Below are 16,116 nucleotides of genomic sequence, written 5' to 3'. Positions count from 1 at the left end.
TGCAGACATCCTATGGCCACCCTGCGGATATCAGGGGCAGGTGACCGGGTGCAGACATTCTATGGCCACCCTGCGGATATGAGGGGCAGGTGACTGGGCGCAGACATCCTATGGCCACCCTGCGGATATCAGGGGCAGGTGACCGGGTGCAGACATTCTATGGCCACCCTGCGGACATCAGGGGCAGGTGACCGGGTGCAGACATTCTATGGCCACCCTGCGGATATGAGGGGCAGGTGACTGGGCGCAGACATCCTATGGCCACCCTGCGGATATCAGGGGCAGGTGACTGGGCGCAGACATCCTATGGCCACCCTGCGGATATCAGGGGCAGGTGACCGGGCGCAGACGTCCTATGGCCACCCTGCGGACATCAGGGGCAGGTGACCGGGCGCAGACGTCCTATGGCCACCCTGCGGACATCAGGGGCAGGTGACCGGACGCAGACGTCCTATGGCCACCCTGCGGACATCAGGGGCAGGTGACCGGGCGCAGACGTCCTATGGCCACCCTGCGGATATCAGGGGCAGGTGACCGGGCGCAGACATCCTATGGCCACCCTGCAGATATCAGGGGCAGGTGACCGGGCGCAGACGTCCTATGGCCACCCTGCGGATATCAGGGGCAGGTGACCGGGCGCAGACGTCCTATGGCCACCCTGCGGATATCAGGGGCAGGTGACCGGGCGCAGACGTCCTATGGCCACCCTGCGGATATCCGGGGCAGGTGACCGGGCGCAGATGTCCTATGGCCACCCTGCGGATATCCGGGGCAGGTGACCGGGCGCAGACATCCTATGGCCACCCTGCGGATATCCGGGGCAGGTGACCGGGCGCAGATGTCCTATGGCCACCCTGATCATTTACATTGTGAGACAGGGAGGCTATATGTACAGCGGCCTCCCTTACCTCTCTATAGTCCGGGCTCAGAGGAGCACACACCGGCTGCAGGGGCCTCCCTTACCTCTCTATAGTCCGGGCTCAGGGGAGCACACACCGGCTGCAGGGGCCTCCCTTACCTCTCTATAGTCCGGGCTCAGGGGAGCACACACCGGCTGCAGCGGCCTCCCTTACCTTTCTATAGTCCGGGCTCAGGGGAGCACACACCGGCTGCAGGGGCCTCCCTTACCTCTCTATAGTCCGGGCTCAGGGGAGCAGACACCGGCTGCAGCGGCCTCCCTTACCTCTCTATAGTCCGGGCTCAGGGGAGCAGACACCGGCTGCAGCGGCCTCCCTTACCTCTCTATAGTCCGGGCTCAGGGGAGCAGACACCGGCTGCAGCGGCCTCCCTTACCTCTCTATAGTCCGGGCTCAGGGGAGCACACACCGGCTGCAGCGGCCTCCCTTACCTCTCGATAGTCCGGGCTCAGGGGAGCACACACCGGCTGCAGGGGCCTCCCTTACCTCTCTATAGTCCGGGCTCAGGGGAGCACACACCGGCTGCAGCGGCCTCCCTTACCTCTCTATAGTCCGGGCTCAGGGGAGCACACACCGGCTGCAGCGGCCTCCCTTACCTCTCTATAGTCCGGGCTCAGAGGAGCACACACCGGCTGCAGGGGCCTCCCTTACCTCTCTATAGTCCAGGCTCAGAGGAGCACACACCGGCTGCAGGGGCCTCCCTTACCTCTCTATAGTCAGGGCTCAGGGGAGCACACACCGGCTGCAGCGGCCTCCCTTACCTCTCTATAGTCCAGGCTCAGGGGAGCAGACACCGGCTGCAGGGGCCTCCCTTACCTCTCTATAGTCCGGGCTCAGAGGAGCAGACACCGGCTGCAGCGGCCTCCCTTACCTCTCTATGGTCCGGGCTCAGGGGAGCACACACCGGCTGCAGCGGCCTCCCTTACCTCTCTATGGTCCGGGCTCAGGGGAGCACACACCGGCTGCAGCGGCCTCCCTTACCTCTCTATAGTCCGGGCTCAGGGGAGCACACACCGGCTGCAGCGGCCTCCCTTACCTCTCTATAGTCCGGGCTCAGGGGAGGAGACACCGGCTGCAGCGGCCTCCCTTACCTCTATATAGTCCGGCCTCAGGGGAGCAGACACCGGCTGCAGCGGCCTCCCTTACCTCTCTATGGTCCGGGCTCAGGGGAGCACACACCGGCTGCAGCGGCCTCCCTTACCTCTCTATAGTCCGGGCTCAGGGGAGGAGACACCGGCTGCAGCGGCCTCCCTTACCTCTCTATAGTCCGGGCTCAGGGGAGGAGACACCGGCTGCAGCGGCCTCCCTTACCTCTCTATAGTCCAGGCTCAGGGGAGCAGACACCGGCTGCAGCGGCCTCCCTTACCTCTCTATAGTCCGGGCTCAGGGGAGGAGACACCGGCTGCAGCGGCCTCCCTTACCTCTCTATGGTCCGGGCTCAGGGGAGCAGACACCGGCTGCAGCGGCCTCCCTTACCTCTCTATAGTCCGGGCTCAGGGGAGCACACACCGGCTGCAGCGGCCTCCCTTACCTCTCTATAGTCCGGGCTCAGGGGAGCACACACCGGCTGCAGCGGCCTCCCTTACCTCTATGGTCCGGGCTCAGGGGAGCAGACACCGGCTGCAGCGGCCTCCCTTACCTCTCTATAGTCCGGGCTCAGGGGAGCAGACACCGGCTGCAGCGGCCTCCCTTACCTCTCTATAGTCCGGGCTCAGGGGAGGAGACACCGGCTGCAGCGGCCTCCCTTACCTCTATGGTCCGGGCTCAGGGGAGCAGACACCGGCTGCAGCGGCCTCCCTTACCTCTATGGTCCGGGCTCAGGGGAGCAGACACCGGCTGCAGCGGCCTCCCTTACCTCTCTATAGTCCGGGCTCAGGGGAGCACACACCGGCTGCAGCGGCCTCCCTTACCTCTCTATAGTCCGGGCTCAGGGGAGCACACACCGGCTGCAGCGGCCTCCCTTACCTCTCTATGGTCCGGGCTCAGGGGAGCAGACACCGGCTGCAGCGGCTTCCCTTACCTCTCTATGGTCCGGGCTCAGGGGAGCACACACCGGCTGCAGCGGCCTCCCTTACCTCTCTATAGTCCGGGCTCAGGGGAGCAGACACCGGCTGCAGCGGCCTCCCTTACCTCTCTATAGTCCGGGCTCAGAGGAGCAGACACCGGCTGCAGCGGCCTCCCTTACCTCTCTATAGTCCGGGCTCAGGGGAGCACACACCGGCTGCAGCGGCCTCCCTTACCTCTCTATAGTCCGGGCTCAGGGGAGCAGACACCGGCTGCAGCGGCCTCCCTTACCTCTCTATAGTCCGGGCTCAGGGGAGCACACACCGGCTGCAGGGGCCTCCCTTACCTCTCTATAGTCCGGGCTCAGGGGAGCACACACCGGCTGCAGCGGCCTCCCTTACCTCTCTATAGTCCGGGCTCAGGGGAGCAGACACCGGCTGCAGCGGCCTCCCTTACCTCTCTATAGTCCGGGCTCAGGGGAGCAGACACCGGCTGCAGCGGCCTCCCTTACCTCTCTATAGTCCGGGCTCAGGGGAGGAGACACCGGCTGCAGCGGCCTCCCTTACCTCTCTATACTCTGGGCTCAGGGGAGGAGACACCGGCTGCAGCGGCCTCCCTTACCTCTCTATAGTCCGGGCTCAGGGGAGCACACACCGGCTGCAGCGGCCTCCCTTACCTCTCTATAGTCCGGGCTCAGGGGAGCACACACCGGCTGCAGCGGCCTCCCTTACCTCTCTATAGTCCGGGCTCAGGGGAGGAGACACCGGCTGCAGCGGCCTCCCTTACCTCTCTATACTCTGGGCTCAGGGGAGGAGACACCGGCTGCAGCGGCCTCCCTTACCTCTCTATAGTCCGGGCTCAGGGGAGCACACACCGGCTGCAGCGGCCTCCCTTACCTCTCTATAGTCCGGGCTCAGGGGAGGAGACACCGGCTGCAGCGGCCTCCCTTACCTCTCTATAGTCCGGGCTCAGGGGAGCACACACCGGCTGCAGCGGCCTCCCTTACCTCTCTATAGTCCGGGCTCAGGGGAGCACACACCGGCTGCAGCGGCCTCCCTTACCTCTCTATAGTCCGGGCTCAGGGGAGCAGACACCGGCTGCAGGGGCCTCCCTTACCTCTCTATAGTCCGGGCTCAGAGGAGCAGACACCGGCTGCAGCGGCCTCCCTTACCTCTCTATAGTCCGGGCTCAGGGGAGCACACACCGGCTGCAGCGGCCTCCCTTACCTCTCTATAGTCCGGGCTCAGGGGAGCAGACACCGGCTGCAGCGGCCTCCCTTACCTCTCTATAGTCCGGGCTCAGGGGAGCACACACCGGCTGCAGGGGCCTCCCTTACCTCTCTATAGTCCGGGCTCAGGGGAGCACACACCGGCTGCAGCGGCCTCCCTTACCTCTCTATAGTCCGGGCTCAGGGGAGCAGACACCGGCTGCAGCGGCCTCCCTTACCTCTCTATAGTCCGGGCTCAGGGGAGCAGACACCGGCTGCAGCGGCCTCCCTTACCTCTCTATAGTCCGGGCTCAGGGGAGGAGACACCGGCTGCAGCGGCCTCCCTTACCTCTCTATACTCTGGGCTCAGGGGAGGAGACACCGGCTGCAGCGGCCTCCCTTACCTCTCTATAGTCCGGGCTCAGGGGAGCACACACCGGCTGCAGCGGCCTCCCTTACCTCTCTATAGTCCGGGCTCAGGGGAGCACACACCGGCTGCAGCGGCCTCCCTTACCTCTCTATAGTCCGGGCTCAGGGGAGGAGACACCGGCTGCAGCGGCCTCCCTTACCTCTCTATACTCTGGGCTCAGGGGAGGAGACACCGGCTGCAGCGGCCTCCCTTACCTCTCTATAGTCCGGGCTCAGGGGAGCACACACCGGCTGCAGCGGCCTCCCTTACCTCTCTATAGTCCGGGCTCAGGGGAGGAGACACCGGCTGCAGCGGCCTCCCTTACCTCTCTATAGTCCGGGCTCAGGGGAGCACACACCGGCTGCAGCGGCCTCCCTTACCTCTCTATAGTCCGGGCTCAGGGGAGCACACACCGGCTGCAGCGGCCTCCCTTACCTCTCTATAGTCCGGGCTCAGGGGAGCAGACACCGGCTGCAGCGGCCTCCCTTACCTCTCTATAGTCCGGGCTCAGGGGAGCAGACACCGGCTGCAGCGGCCTCCCTTACCTCTCTATAGTCCGGGCTCAGGGGAGGAGACACCGGCTGCAGCGGCCTCCCTTACCTCTCTATAGTCCGGGCTCAGGGGAGCACACACCGGCTGCAGCGGCCTCCCTTACCTCTCTATAGTCCGGGCTCAGGGGAGCACACACCGGCTGCAGCGGCCTCCCTTACCTCTCTATAGTCCGGGCTCAGGGGAGGAGACACCGGCTGCAGCGGCCTCCCTTACCTCTCTATACTCTGGGCTCAGGGGAGGAGACACCGGCTGCAGCGGCCTCCCTTACCTCTCTATAGTCCGGGCTCAGGGGAGCACACACCGGCTGCAGCGGCCTCCCTTACCTCTCTATAGTCCGGGCTCAGGGGAGCACACACCGGCTGCAGCGGCCTCCCTTACCTCTCTATAGTCCGGGCTCAGGGGAGCAGACACCGGCTGCAGCGGCCTCCCTTACCTCTCTATAGTCCGGGCTCAGGGGAGGAGACACCGGCTGCAGCGGCCTCCCTTACCTCTCTATACTCTGGGCTCAGGGGAGGAGACACCGGCTGCAGCGGCCTCCCTTACCTCTCTATAGTCCGGGCTCAGGGGAGCACACACCGGCTGCAGCGGCCTCCCTTACCTCTCTATAGTCCGGGCTCAGGGGAGCACACACCGGCTGCAGCGGCCTCCCTTACCTCTCTATAGTCCGGGCTCAGGGGAGGAGACACCGGCTGCAGCGGCCTCCCTTACCTCTCTATACTCTGGGCTCAGGGGAGGAGACACCGGCTGCAGCGGCCTCCCTTACCTCTCTATAGTCCGGGCTCAGGGGAGCACACACCGGCTGCAGCGGCCTCCCTTACCTCTCTATAGTCCGGGCTCAGGGGAGGAGACACCGGCTGCAGCGGCCTCCCTTACCTCTCTATAGTCCGGGCTCAGGGGAGCACACACCGGCTGCAGCGGCCTCCCTTACCTCTCTATAGTCCGGGCTCAGGGGAGCACACACCGGCTGCAGCGGCCTCCCTTACCTCTCTATAGTCCGGGCTCAGGGGAGCAGACACCGGCTGCAGCGGCCTCCCTTACCTCTCTATAGTCCGGGCTCAGGGGAGCAGACACCGGCTGCAGCGGCCTCCCTTACCTCTCTATAGTCCGGGCTCAGGGGAGGAGACACCGGCTGCAGCGGCCTCCCTTACCTCTCTATAGTCCGGGCTCAGGGGAGCACACACCGGCTGCAGCGGCCTCCCTTACCTCTCTATAGTCCGGGCTCAGGGGAGCACACACCGGCTGCAGCGGCCTCCCTTACCTCTCTATAGTCCGGGCTCAGGGGAGGAGACACCGGCTGCAGCGGCCTCCCTTACCTCTCTATACTCTGGGCTCAGGGGAGGAGACACCGGCTGCAGCGGCCTCCCTTACCTCTCTATAGTCCGGGCTCAGGGGAGCACACACCGGCTGCAGCGGCCTCCCTTACCTCTCTATAGTCCGGGCTCAGGGGAGCACACACCGGCTGCAGCGGCCTCCCTTACCTCTCTATAGTCCGGGCTCAGGGGAGCAGACACCGGCTGCAGCGGCCTCCCTTACCTCTCTATAGTCCGGGCTCAGGGGAGCACACACCGGCTGCAGCGGCCTCCCTTACCTCTCTATAGTCCGGGCTCAGGGGAGCACACACCGGCTGCAGCGGCCTCCCTTACCTCTCTATAGTCCGGGCTCAGGGGAGGAGACACCGGCTGCAGCGGCCTCCCTTACCTCTCTATAGTCCGGGCTCAGGGGAGCACACACCGGCTGCAGCGGCCTCCCTTACCTCTCTATAGTCCGGGCTCAGGGGAGCACACACCGGCTGCAGCGGCCTCCCTTACCTCTCTATAGTCCGGGCTCAGGGGAGGAGACACCGGCTGCAGCGGCCTCCCTTACCTCTCTATACTCTGGGCTCAGGGGAGGAGACACCGGCTGCAGCGGCCTCCCTTACCTCTCTATAGTCCGGGCTCAGGGGAGCACACACCGGCTGCAGCGACCTCCCTTACCTCTCTATACTCTGGGTGCGGGTGCTGGAGTTGTGGTCACTGTGAGTTTATAGTCTGGTCCTTGGGCACCAAATCTTTCTATTCTGAATGTAATTGAGAATTTCTTCTTTGTGGGATTAACCCTTTAAGATAATGAGAACCCCCTTTAATATTTCCCTGGCACATTTAATAGCGTGGCGCCTTTTGACCACTCCTCTCCTACAACTTACTGTCCTGTAATGTGAATGATCATGTGGGGGGGGGGGGGGGTCGCGGTCCTGGTGGGCTAGTAATCCCAGGCGCTTGGATTGTGTTATTTAGGGACGCTCTTTCATTTTGATTTCTCATCTCCCGTTTTTTATGGCGTAATCATGAATTCTGCAGTTTCGCCATCGACCGTGGAGAGTGAAAATGAGGTTAAAAGTTTAGAGTAAATTGCTGTTACCATAAAACCATCAGCTCTTGTAGCGGTTTTCACGGCCGCCGCTAACGGGAGAAGTCGATGCGTCTGTTGTTTATGGGAAATAAATGCGCTTAAGAGAGACGTGTCGATCGGATCCACCTCGCTGCCCGCCATCCATCACTGCGGCCGCTACTCATTCCCTGTATCCACAAGGTGTCTGCAGTAATATACCATACAGATCAGGGCCAGGGGGGCGCTCTCGCTCAATAGATGTCACCGCTGATGTCTCCAGTACATGCTCAGGACACCAGAGACGCCGCTTATCTCCCACCCGCCTGGAGGTCATATACTAGGCCTGTAAGTCCTACCATTTATACTGTATAAGTGCTGATAGGCAGGTAGTACTAGCTGTGCCATAAGAGGGAGAGACAGCACTATCTGTGCCTACATTATTTACAGGGAGAAGCCGTATTCACTGTATCTACATCACATAGAGAAAGGCGACGATGCAATGTTACTTGTACCTCCATTATTTATAGATAGAGAGTACTGTCCCCTTATATATCCATAGATCATATACTGAAGAAACTAGAGTGCAGTAATTCCTGGAGGGAGGCAGTACTATCATTTACTTCCTCATTTACATAGAGTAATCTCCTCTTCCAAATGATCTATAGAGAGAGACTTTACAAGCAACTGAGACAGGGAGGCAGTACTATCAGTGCTTCCATCATTTATAGAGAGATTCAGGGAGGCAGTACTATCTATGCTTCCATCATTTATAGAGACAGGGAGGCAGTACTAGCTGTGCTATCATCATTTATAGAGAGATACAGGGAGGCAGTACTATCAGTGCTTCCATTATTTATAGAGAGATTCAGGGAGGCAGTACTAGCTGTGCTTCCATCATTTATACAGAGATACAGGGAGGCAGTACTAGCTGTGCTTCCATCATTTATACAGAGATCCAGGGAGGAAGTACTAGCTGTGCTTCCATTATTTATAGAGAGATTCAGGGAGGCAGTACTAGCTGTGCTATCATCATTTATAGAGAGAGACAGGGAGGCAGTACTAGCTGTGCTTCCATAATTTATACAGAGATCCAGGGAGGAAGTACTAGCTGTGCTTCCATCCTTTATAGAGAGATACTGGGAGGCAGTACTAGCTGTGCTTCCATCCTTTATAGAGAGATACAGGGAGGCAGTACTAGCTGTGCTTCCATCCTTTATAGAGAGATACAGGGAGGCAGTACTAGCTGTGCTTCCATCCTTTGTAGAGAGAGACAGGGAGGCAGTACTAGCTGTGCTTCCATCCTTTATAGAGAGATACAGGGAGGCAGTACTAGCTGTGCTTCCATCCTTTATAGAGAGATACTGGGAGGCAGTACTAGCTGTGCTTCCATCCTTTGTAGAGAGAGACAGGGGGGCAGTACTAGCTGTGCTTCCCTCATTTATAGAGAGATACAGGGAGGCAGTACTAGCTGTGCTTCCATCCTTTGTAGAGAGATACAGGGAGGCAGTACTAGCTTTGCTTCCATCATTTATAGAGACAGGGAGGCAGTACTAGCTGTGCTTCCATCATTTATAGAGAGATACTGGGAGGTAGTACAAGCTGTGCTTCTATCATTTATAGAGAGATACTGGGAGGCAGTACTAGCTGTGCTTCCATCATTTATAGAGAGATACAGGGAGGCAGTACTAGCTGTGCTTCCATCATTTATACATAGATACAGGGAGGCAGTACTAGCTGTGCTTCCATCATTTATACATAGATACAGGGAGGCAGTACTATCAGTGCTTCCATCATTTATAGAGAGATACAGGGAGGCAGTACTATCTGTGCTTCCATCATTTATAGAGAGATACTGGGAGGCAGTACTAGCTGTGCTTCCATCATTTATAGAGAGATACAGGGAGGCAGTACTAGCTGTGCTTCCATCATTTATAGAGAGATACAGGGAGGCAGTACTAGCTGTGCTTCCATCATTTATACATAGATACAGGGAGGCAGTACTAGCTGTGCTTCCATCATTTATAGAGAGAGACAGGGAGGCAGTACTAACTGTGCTTCCATCATTTATAGAGAGAGACAGGGAGGCAGTACTAGCTGTGCTCCCATCATTTATACAGAGATACAGGGAGGCAGTACTAGCTGTGCTTCCATCATTTATACAGAGATACAGGGAGGCAGTACTAGCTGTGCTTCCATCATTTATAGAGAGAGACAGGGAGGCAGTACTAGCTGTGCTTCCATCATTTATACAGAGATACAGGGAGGCAGTACTAGCTGTGCTTCCATCATTTATACATAGGTACAGGGAGGCAGTACTATCTGTGCTCCCATCATTTATAGAGAGATACAGGGAGGCAGTACTAGCTGTGCTTCCATCATTTATACATAGGTACAGGGAGGCAGTACTATCAGTGCTTCCATCATTTATAGAGAGATACAGGGAGACAGTACTAGCTGTGCTTCCATCATTTATACATAGGTACAGGGAGGCAGTACTAGCTGTGCTTCCATCATTTATACATAGATACAGGGAGGCAGTACTAGCTGTGCTTCCATCATTTATACATAGGTACAGGGAGGCAGTACTATCTGTGCTTCCATCATTTATAGAGAGATACAGGGAGGCAGTACTAGCTGTGCTTCCATCATTTATAGAGAGATACAGGGAGGCAGTACTAGCTGTGCTTCCATTATTTATAGAGAGATACAGGGAGGCAGTACTAGCTGTGCTCCCATCATTTATACATAGATACAGGGAGGCAGTACTAGCTGTGCTTCCATCATTTATACATAGATACAGGGAGGCAGTACTATCAGTGCTTCCATCATTTATAGAGAGATACAGGGAGGCAGTACTATCTATGCTTCCATCATTTATAGAGACAGGGAGGCAGTACTAGCTGTGCTTCCATCATTTATACAGAGATACAGGGAGGCAGTACTAGCTGTGCTTCCATCATTTATAGAGAGATACAGGGAGGCAGTACTAGCTGTGCTTCCATCATTTATAGAGAGATACAGGGAGGCAGTACTAGCTGTGCTTCCATCATTTATAGAGAGATACAGGGAGGCAGTACTATCTGTGCTTCCATCATTTATACATAGATACAGGGAGGCAGTACTAGCTGTGCTTCCATCCTTTATAGAGAGATACAGGGAGGCAGTACTATCTGTGCTTCCATCATTTATAGAGAGATACAGGGAGGCAGTACTAGCTGTGCTTCCATCATTTATACATAGATACAGGGAGGCAGTACTAGCTGTGCTTCCATCATTTATACATAGGTACAGGGAGGCAGTACTATCTGTGCTTCCATCATTTATACATAGATACAGGGAGGCAGTACTATCTGTGCTTCCATCATTTATAGAGAGATACTGGGAGGCAGTACTAGCTGTGCTTCCATCATTTATACATAGATACAGGGAGGCAGTACTAGCTGTGCTTCCATCATTTATACATAGATACAGGGAGGCAGTACTAGCTGTGCTTCCATCATTTATAGAGAGATACAGGGAGGCAGTACTAGCTGTGCTTCCATCATTTATACAGAGATACAGGGAGGCAGTACTAGCTGTGCTTCCATCATTTATACAGAGATACAGGGAGGCAGTACTAGCTGTGCTTCCATCATTTATACAGAGATACAGGGAGGCAGTACTAGCTGTGCTTCCATCATTTATACAGAGATACAGGGAGGCAGTACTAGCTGTGCTTCCATCCTTTATAGAGAGATACAGGGAGGCAGTACTAGCTGTGCTTCCATCATTTATACAGAGATACAGGGAGGCAGTACTAGCTGTGCTTCCATCATTTATAGAGAGATACAGGGAGGCAGTACTAGCTGTGCTTCCATCCTTTATAGAGAGATACAGGGAGGCAGTACTAGCTGTGCTTCCATCATTTATACAGAGATACAGGGAGGCAGTACTAGCTGTGCTTCCATCATTTATAGAGAGATACTGGGAGGCAGTACTAGCTGTGCTTCCTCCTTTGTAGAGAGAGACAGGGAGGCAGTACTAGCTGTGCTCCCATCATTTATACAGAGATACAGGGAGGCAGTACTAGCTGTGCTTCTATCATTTATAGAGAGATACTGGGAGGCAGTCCTAGCTGTGCTTCCATCATTTATAGAGAGATACAGGGAGGCAGTACTAGCTGTGCTTCCATCATTTATAGAGAGATACTGGGAGGCAGTACTAGCTGTGCTTCCATCATTTATAGAGAGATACAGGGAGGCAGTACTAGCTGTGCTTCGATCATTTATAGAGAGATACAGGGAGGCAGTACTAGATGTGCTTCCATCATTTATAGAGAGATACAGGGAGGCAGTACTAGCTGTGCTTCCATCATTTATAGAGACAGGGAGGCAGTACTAGCTGTTCTTCCATCATTTATAGAGACAGGGAGGCAGTACTAGCTGTGCTTCGATCATTTATAGAGAGATACAGGGAGGCAGTACTAGCTGTGCTTCCATCATTTATAGAGAGATACTGGGAGGCAGTACTAGCTGTGCTTCCATCATTTATAGAGAGATACAGGGAGGCAGTACTATCTGTGCTTCCATCATTTATACATAGATACAGGGAGGCAGTACTAGCTGTGCTTCCATCCTTTATAGAGAGATACAGGGAGGCAGTACTATCTGTGCTTCCATCATTTATAGAGAGATACAGGGAGGCAGTACTAGCTGTGCTTCCATCATTTATACATAGATACAGGGAGGCAGTACTAGCTGTGCTTCCATCATTTATACATAGGTACAGGGAGGCAGTACTATCTGTGCTTCCATCATTTATACATAGATACAGGGAGGCAGTACTATCTGTGCTTCCATCATTTATAGAGAGATACTGGGAGGCAGTACTAGCTGTGCTTCCATCATTTATACATAGATACAGGGAGGCAGTACTAGCTGTGCTTCCATCATTTATACATAGATACAGGGAGGCAGTACTAGCTGTGCTTCCATCATTTATAGAGAGATACAGGGAGGCAGTACTAGCTGTGCTTCCATCATTTATACAGAGATACAGGGAGGCAGTACTAGCTGTGCTTCCATCATTTATACAGAGATACAGGGAGGCAGTACTAGCTGTGCTTCCATCATTTATACAGAGATACAGGGAGGCAGTACTAGCTGTGCTTCCATCATTTATACAGAGATACAGGGAGGCAGTACTAGCTGTGCTTCCATCCTTTATAGAGAGATACAGGGAGGCAGTACTAGCTGTGCTTCCATCATTTATACAGAGATACAGGGAGGCAGTACTAGCTGTGCTTCCATCATTTATAGAGAGATACAGGGAGGCAGTACTAGCTGTGCTTCCATCCTTTATAGAGAGATACAGGGAGGCAGTACTAGCTGTGCTTCCATCATTTATACAGAGATACAGGGAGGCAGTACTAGCTGTGCTTCCATCATTTATAGAGAGATACTGGGAGGCAGTACTAGCTGTGCTTCCTCCTTTGTAGAGAGAGACAGGGAGGCAGTACTAGCTGTGCTCCCATCATTTCTACAGAGATACAGGGAGGCAGTACTAGCTGTGCTTCTATCATTTATAGAGAGATACTGGGAGGCAGTCCTAGCTGTGCTTCCATCATTTATAGAGAGATACTGGGAGGCAGTACTAGCTGTGCTTCCATCATTTATAGAGAGATACAGGGAGGCAGTACTATCTGTGCTTCCATCATTTATACATAGATACAGGGAGGCAGTACTAGCTGTGCTTCCATCCTTTATAGAGAGATACAGGGAGGCAGTACTATCTGTGCTTCCATCATTTATAGAGAGATACAGGGAGGCAGTACTAGCTGTGCTTCCATCATTTATACATAGATACAGGGAGGCAGTACTAGCTGTGCTTCCATCATTTATACATAGGTACAGGGAGGCAGTACTATCTGTGCTTCCATCATTTATACATAGATACAGGGAGGCAGTACTATCTGTGCTTCCATCATTTATAGAGAGATACTGGGAGGCAGTACTAGCTGTGCTTCCATCATTTATACATAGATACAGGGAGGCAGTACTAGCTGTGCTTCCATCATTTATACATAGATACAGGGAGGCAGTACTAGCTGTGCTTCCATCATTTATAGAGAGATACAGGGAGGCAGTACTAGCTGTGCTTCCATCATTTATACAGAGATACAGGGAGGCAGTACTAGCTGTGCTTCCATCATTTATACAGAGATACAGGGAGGCAGTACTAGCTGTGCTTCCATCATTTATACAGAGATACAGGGAGGCAGTACTAGCTGTGCTTCCATCATTTATACAGAGATACAGGGAGGCAGTACTAGCTGTGCTTCCATCCTTTATAGAGAGATACAGGGAGGCAGTACTAGCTGTGCTTCCATCATTTATACAGAGATACAGGGAGGCAGTACTAGCTGTGCTTCCATCATTTATACAGAGATACAGGGAGGCAGTACTAGCTGTGCTTCCATCCTTTATAGAGAGATACAGGGAGGCAGTACTAGCTGTGCTTCCATCATTTATACAGAGATACAGGGAGGCAGTACTAGCTGTGCTTCCATCATTTATAGAGAGATACTGGGAGGCAGTACTAGCTGTGCTTCCTCCTTTGTAGAGAGAGACAGGGAGGCAGTACTAGCTGTGCTCCCATCATTTCTACAGAGATACAGGGAGGCAGTACTAGCTGTGCTTCTATCATTTATAGAGAGATACTGGGAGGCAGTCCTAGCTGTGCTTCCATCATTTATAGAGAGATACAGGGAGGCAGTACTAGCTGTGCTTCCATCATTTATAGAGAGATACTGGGAGGCAGTACTAGCTGTGCTTCCATCATTTATAGAGAGATACAGGGAGGCAGTACTAGCTGTGCTTCGATCATTTATAGAGAGATACAGGGAGGCAGTACTAGATGTGCTTCCATCATTTATAGAGAGATACAGGGAGGCAGTACTAGCTGTGCTTCCATCATTTATAGAGACAGGGAGGCAGTACTAGCTGTGCTTCCATCATTTATAGAGACAGGGAGGCAGTACTAGCTGTGCTTCGATCATTTATAGAGAGATACAGGGAGGCAGTACTAGCTGTGCTTCCATCATTTATAGAGAGATACTGGGAGGCAGTACTATCTGTGCTTCTATCATTTATAGAGAGATACAGGGAGGCAGTACTAGCTGTGCTTCCATCATTTATAGAGAGATACAGGGAGGCAGTACTAGCTGTGCTTCCATCATTTATAGAGAGATACTGGGAGGCAGTACTAGCTGTGCTTCCATCATTTATACAGAGATACAGGGAGGCAGTACTAGCTGTGCTTCCATCATTTATAGAGAGATACTGGGAGGCAGTACTAGCTGTGCTTCCATCATTTATACAGAGATACAGGGAGGCAGTACTAGCTGTGCTTCCATCATTTATACAGAGATACAGGGAGGCAGTACTAGCTGTGCTTCCATCATTTATAGAGAGATACTGGGAGGCAGTACTAGCTGTGCTTCCATCATTTATAGAGAGATACTGGGAGGCAGTACTAGCTGTGCTTCTATCATTTATAGAGAGATACTGGGAGGCAGTACTATCTGTGCTTCCATCATATCAAACAATGTTTCGGTGCCGTCTGGGATGCTTGGAGATTTGTGTTGAGTTTCACACCCCAATGAGAGCAGGAACGGCCCTAGTGTGTGAGATAGAGGGTGGAATTAGATTGTAAGCTTCTGGGACGAGGAGCCATGTACTTTTTTGTTCCTGCTTAATAGAAACCTGGAAAGGACTATTGTTCTGTGAGGTTTATTCCGACATCTACAACCCCCATCATGCCCTGACGGTTGGAGGCTGGGGGTTATACCCGGAGGGAATTGCTTTGATTCACTGTAACGGGTCATCGTTATCGGACTTTAGCTTTCACTTACAGCAAGCGGAGATGTTGCATGTGTCTGTGAATCTTAGAGCAGTGGGCCGGCAGCGTGGGGCTCTGTGGCGAGGGTTAATATGGGGGGAGGGGCTCCCGGCCTGTGTCATCAGTGGAGGCAGAGCAGGATAAGGGGGCCCTTTGTGTGCAGCCTCACAGCCTAATGCACTCATCCAGCAACTCTACAGGAACTTCTCCCCAAAAGTGCCCAACTCCTTCCCCCCCACCCCTCCAGGCCCCGGCATAGGAGAACCCACCGGCAATGGGGGCCGCGGACCCTTAGAGCCTGAGCGGAGCCCCCTCCTCCCCCCTCTTTTTCCAGGGAATCGGAGCCGCTCCTTTTCTGGCTCTGGGAGTTCTTCTTGGATCGATGAAGTTGGGAGATTCTTTGGAGTTTTTGAGTTGTTGTAGATCGGGCGTCCTGCGTCACGGGGCCCCGCGTCCGCCTCGTCCCCCGCCGCTCTGATTCGCATGTTGGAGGGAAAGAAAATCCTCATCGCCGGCCCCCCGAGGAAGAAGAGAGGCAGCACCTCCTGCGTCCAGCACCTCAAGATGCTGGAGATCTGCCTGAAGCTGGTGGGGTGCAAGTCCAAGAAGGGGCTCTCCTCCTCCTCCAGCTGCTACCTGGAAGGTGAGATCCGGGGGGGGGGGGGCGGGGGAGGGCACCCGCTGCTGCAGGCGTCAGGGTGGGGGCCCCTTCTCCTAGGCCTCACCATGGGATCACTTCTAGCCTTAAAGGGCCCGTAACCAAAACTTATACCCGCTAACAG

General features: G+C 54.4%; 1 protein-coding gene across 2 annotated transcripts in view; it reads left to right on the top strand.

The window, feature by feature from the left end:
- The window catches only part of ABL1 (ABL proto-oncogene 1, non-receptor tyrosine kinase), a 146,923-nt gene that overhangs the window by 76,744 nt on the left and 54,063 nt on the right, over positions 1-16,116 (top strand). Inside the window, exon 1 of one of the 2 annotated variants that reach the window (XM_072125655.1) lies at positions 15,494-15,977. The exons of the other annotated variant lie outside the window; for it this stretch is intronic. Coding sequence (XP_071981756.1) covers positions 15,818-15,977 — 160 coding nt within the window. The 5' untranslated portion in view covers positions 15,494-15,817. Of the gene's footprint in view, positions 1-15,493; positions 15,978-16,116 lie in introns of those variants that run through there. 2 annotated transcript variants of the gene reach the window in all.

Source organism: Engystomops pustulosus, chromosome 9 (genome assembly GCF_040894005.1).
Source record: "Engystomops pustulosus chromosome 9, aEngPut4.maternal, whole genome shotgun sequence".
NCBI lineage: Eukaryota > Metazoa > Chordata > Amphibia > Anura > Leptodactylidae > Engystomops > Engystomops pustulosus.
This window is presented reverse-complemented; position numbering and strand designations above follow the sequence as displayed.